The following is a 4,662-nucleotide window of genomic DNA, read 5'->3' on the forward strand; positions in this document are numbered from 1 at the left end:
CATGATAACAGAACCCCATGAATAGCATTGTGGGTAAACATGATAACAGAACCCCATGAATAGCATTGTGGGTAAACATGATAACAGAACCCCATGAATAGCATTGTGGGTAAACAACAGAACCCCATGAATAGCATTGTGGGTAATTGTACTTGTACTTGTATTCATACTTGCAGTGTTTTCTACAGTAATTTGATTCACTTTGCCAGTGACAGTTTTGCTACATAGAATACTGCAGTAACTCACAGTTTTGCCAGGAATACACCACACTGGGGCACACATTTGATTCAGTTCTATCAAATTATATTGATCATTCTCTATTGACAGTGCAAAAGTTCATCAGAGTTTGGGAAACCTTTTGGATTAAAGTTTCATTGTGCCCATTCTGTTTTCACTTACGTTTTAATGCTTTTAATGTTTCAATATTTTTAGGTTATGTCGGGTGAAGCCAATGAATTGCTGCCAATCTTTAATTATGCCAGTTCAAAACATTACAAGACACAAGTCTCCTCATCTGATTGGAGCTCTACACACAGTGGTCCTAGATCTCTCAGAATGTGAAGATGTGATTGGTTGAATATGGAGCAATGATGTCAGTGCAAAACCATATATGGAAGTCATTAGCATAAGCTTACCCATATAAGGAATTTGTCATTTTATGACCAAATATGGGGCTTTCATATTGTTATGTAAATGTTATTCAAAGCAAACAGATTAATGTCAAGTTGTTGACAGATTATTTGCTTGAATGGTTTCAATATTTTTTGTCTTCGATTTTACTCCATAAATTGAATATAACAAAATATGCTGCAAATTCTTTTGAAATTTTTTTTTCTTTTTTAAGGACAGTAACTGACATTGCAATTTATTGTAACATAAAACAGTTGCCATAGTTTCATTTATTGTTTTAATACTGTTAATTCCGTAATTGTGCAATTTCGGTTTAACAGCAAACTGTCACGTTTGATGAACCTTCAAATTAGTGAATAGAATTTTATGAATATTCTAACAGAACAATCAATACAGCAATTTAAAGTGTAGAATGTTACAAAATGTTGTGTTTGAATGTTACAAAATGTAATGTTGAAATCACTCTATCTTTTGGCAATATTATTGAATCTGTTACAACAATATAGTGACCTGATGATACTCTGTTAACAGAGTGAAAACTAGCCAGAAGTTATAGAAACCCTGTGAGTTGAGTTTTATTGATGTGTCACACCCTAGTCTGTAAGGTATGCCATAGAGGGCGCCCTCACACATTGGTGTGGCACACCATAGTCTGTAAGGTATGCCGTGACAGGCGCCCTCACACATCGGTGTGTCACACCATAGTCTGTAAGGTATGCCGTGACAGGCGCCCTCACACATCGGTGTGTCACACCCTAGTCTGTAAGGTATGCCGTGACAGGCGCCCTCACACATCGGTGTGTCACACCCTAGTCTGTAAGGTATGCCGTGACAGGCGCCCTCACACATTGGTGTGGCACACCATAGTCTGTAAGGTATGCCGTGACGGGGCGCCCTTACACATCAGTGAGTGGAACGTCATGACGTATCTTACAGTCTAGTCACACCCTTTAAAAACTAGATTTGTAGATTTGTACAGAGTTCCATGACTTATCAGGGAATGGGACATTATTCTGTTTAACTAACCTGTGATAAAATGAAGTGATAGTCAATAGCCCCCATGTACATGGCACGGAAAATCCTACTTTAGATCCATCCTGAATCTGTCTTGAAAGAGTCCTGACTTAGGACGGCTGTGACAGGTTTCCTAAAACCTGATGTGGGAATGCGACGATAACCCAGAACAAAACAAACGAGACAAAATGATGGAAATAGAGGCAAATAAAGACATCTAGCCACTTTCACCACATCAGATTTTAATCAGATTATGAGAGAGTCTACCCAACAGTCTTGTACATAGTTTGTACATTGTAAATTTTAGTCATTCTGCCATGACCAATTAACCATTATCTTGCAATATCTAAGAGCAATGTTGTGATGCGATATTTTTAAAGTTTTCATTCTGTTGAGGTATTTCAAACTTTCAGTGGCATATTTCAAACTTTCAGTGGCATATTTCAAAGTTTTAGTTTTGTGTAAATGATAGAATACTTATCGCCAGTATTTGTCATGAGTATACAACAAATTTCATTAAAATGAAAAATATGTTTTGTGGTAAGTCAAGGCGGTACAAATTTCGGATCTTGTATCTGTTGCTACTGAGCAATTAGGGAGAACTAAATTAATTATTCCACCCAACTTTACCATTAAAGTGGCCATATGGTTAAGGGTTGGGTATTTATTTGGGATTTTTAAATTATTTATCATGGCAGCCTACTTGAAAAATTAATGTAAAACAATGTATGCCAAGTCCTTGTTTATAACTCAATACATTGCAAACATAATGAATGTGTAAAATCTTTGTTATTGTAACTTTTAAAACATATTTGAGCTTTTAGCAATTTATTGAGTTACAAACATAGACTTGGTATATGTTGTTTCACATTGAATTTCCCAGTAGAGTAGAATGTCATGATAAAATTGTTTTATTAATTAAAAAATCCAAAATAAATACCCAATCTTCATCCATACGGCCACTTTAAGTTTCTAGCTGAAGATTAGGGATGTTGTTTCACATTGGTTTTTTTCAAGTATAAAATCATAGAGTTGTCTTCACCATTAATCCAAAATAAAAACCCATTTTGTCATTCGTATGGCAACTTTAAAAGTTTCTATTTTTAAATAAAGTACATTTAGTTATAATTCTGGCGTTGCTATAGCTCTCAAGTTGTGTTACTTGTTTTTATTAAGTATCCAAAATATTTAATGTACATCTGTTAAACTTGTTTTATAACCTAATTAGATTATATGATCATTGATATTTGCATATTAACCAACTCTTCAACCAATCAGAAAGCTGTAATTTTATTTCACTCAGTCATTAACCTATCACAGAGCTTGATTTTTTGGGTGATTATGTAACATTGTATTTTTCCTTTGTACAGTTCTAATTCATTCATTCATTTATGCATGACTTTTTTCTCCTTCAATTGTCATTTTACTGTATGTAGCATTCAGAAAAAAAAGTTCAAACTGTATAAATCATTTAAAGAGGAATCACAATAAAAAAATGCAATATACCATCCAAAGTGTGAAGTGTTATCTTTAGTCCCCAAACGGCAAAGGTCGACGGGGGGCTACTACATTGGGCTCCATTGGTCTTTCACTGTGATTCAGATTTGCCCTGTTTTGAAGGCATTTTAAACGGGCTATCAAAAGCACACATACAGTTCGATAGTACGTTGATAAACGTCATTTTAATACAGAGAAGAAAAAAATCTACCTACCACACCTTTTCTAAAATTGAGCATAATCGCAACAACACAATTTTTTATACCCGGCTAACAATGCGTGTGCTCATATGAATCAATGACTCGATCAGACTCTAAGGGAGAATGTGGAAATCAAACGGTGCATGTCTACAAATCTCCAATTCCTGTACTACTGAGGTTGAAAAAATCATAAAATGCTATTCTGAATAAAATAAAACAGTCACCAAGATATGTTTCAATTACTTACACCTATAGTCCATTTCACGTGTCTAGATCCTATACACTATCATTACAGTTTATACTTTCACTCGCTGTCTAGTCAAAGTTGTTGCTCTAGAAGTCCTGAAGTCCTGGGATGCAATTTAAATTCATCCACAGCCACCCACACAGTCATTAACATGATACTATGAATGCTTTTGTGTTCCATTACAATACTGAGAATAATTATAATGTTATTGGTTAGAAATTTGTGATTGATTAACATAGACATGATGTTAATGACTGAGAATAATTATAATTAAGATACCTTTTGGAACATAAAACGTTGCCGTACATGTGAAAGGTGGGGGCAGTTATGTAATGTCCAAATATGGTATATTTGTCAGCTCAGGATGCTACTTATACACTGTTTATGTGTCACTATAACAGCTGGGGGTTCACTGATTGGATGAACAACTTTCTGTGCTGATCGATGGACTGGTTAGAAACCATGTTGGCATCCAGACTACCATGTCACAGACTATATAAATTCCATTCCTCAGTTTGTATTAAAGAGCAGTTCTTTTGACTGACTTTATTGAATAACTTAATAGAATAGAATCTGTTTTGCATGCTAAGAAACCTACATTTCTTCATTGGATTTTCTGCAATAAATATTTGGTGTTAAAGAACAGACTTGTAAATATATAAACTTGAGTAATAATAGTTAACAAAAATAACAAATAAGGTTACATATAGAATTGTAACTGGTATAAATGGAGAATATGGGTTACTTGTCCAACCAGTATGAAGGTATGACATGCAGGCCCTACTTATCAACATGTAGAATTGTCGAAGTTGAGGCAATGACATGCATTTTCTTTTTGTTTGTTTGTTTGTTTGTGTGTGTGTGTGTTTGTTTGTTTGTTTGTTTACTTGCTTGAGAGATTGTTTATTTGTTCTCCTAAGTATAACCAATCCATGCAAGACGTTTTGTTTAGGCTAGCTATGTTTCTTTTTGATGCTAGCTGGTTGGTGAACTATGATGACAGCGCCACCATTGTCCAAGTTGCATAACAGCAAATTTTCCAGACTGCCTGCGCATGCGTTACTACAAAAAAGA

The 4,662-nt window shown here is 34.9% G+C and overlaps 1 protein-coding gene across 1 annotated transcript in view; it reads left to right on the forward strand.

Moving 5' to 3' along the window:
- LOC144449871 (pyruvate dehydrogenase (acetyl-transferring) kinase isozyme 3, mitochondrial-like) overlaps positions 1-3,114 on the forward strand; it is a 27,111-nt gene extending 23,997 nt beyond the window's left edge. Inside the window, exon 12 of the mRNA XM_078140418.1 lies at positions 433-3,114. Coding sequence (XP_077996544.1) covers positions 433-561 — 129 coding nt within the window. The 3' untranslated portion in view covers positions 562-3,114. The remainder of the gene's footprint in view (positions 1-432) is intronic.
- Positions 3,115-4,662: the final 1,548 nt, after the last annotated feature.

Source organism: Glandiceps talaboti, chromosome 19, assembly GCF_964340395.1.
Source record: "Glandiceps talaboti chromosome 19, keGlaTala1.1, whole genome shotgun sequence".
NCBI lineage: Eukaryota > Metazoa > Hemichordata > Enteropneusta > Spengelidae > Glandiceps > Glandiceps talaboti.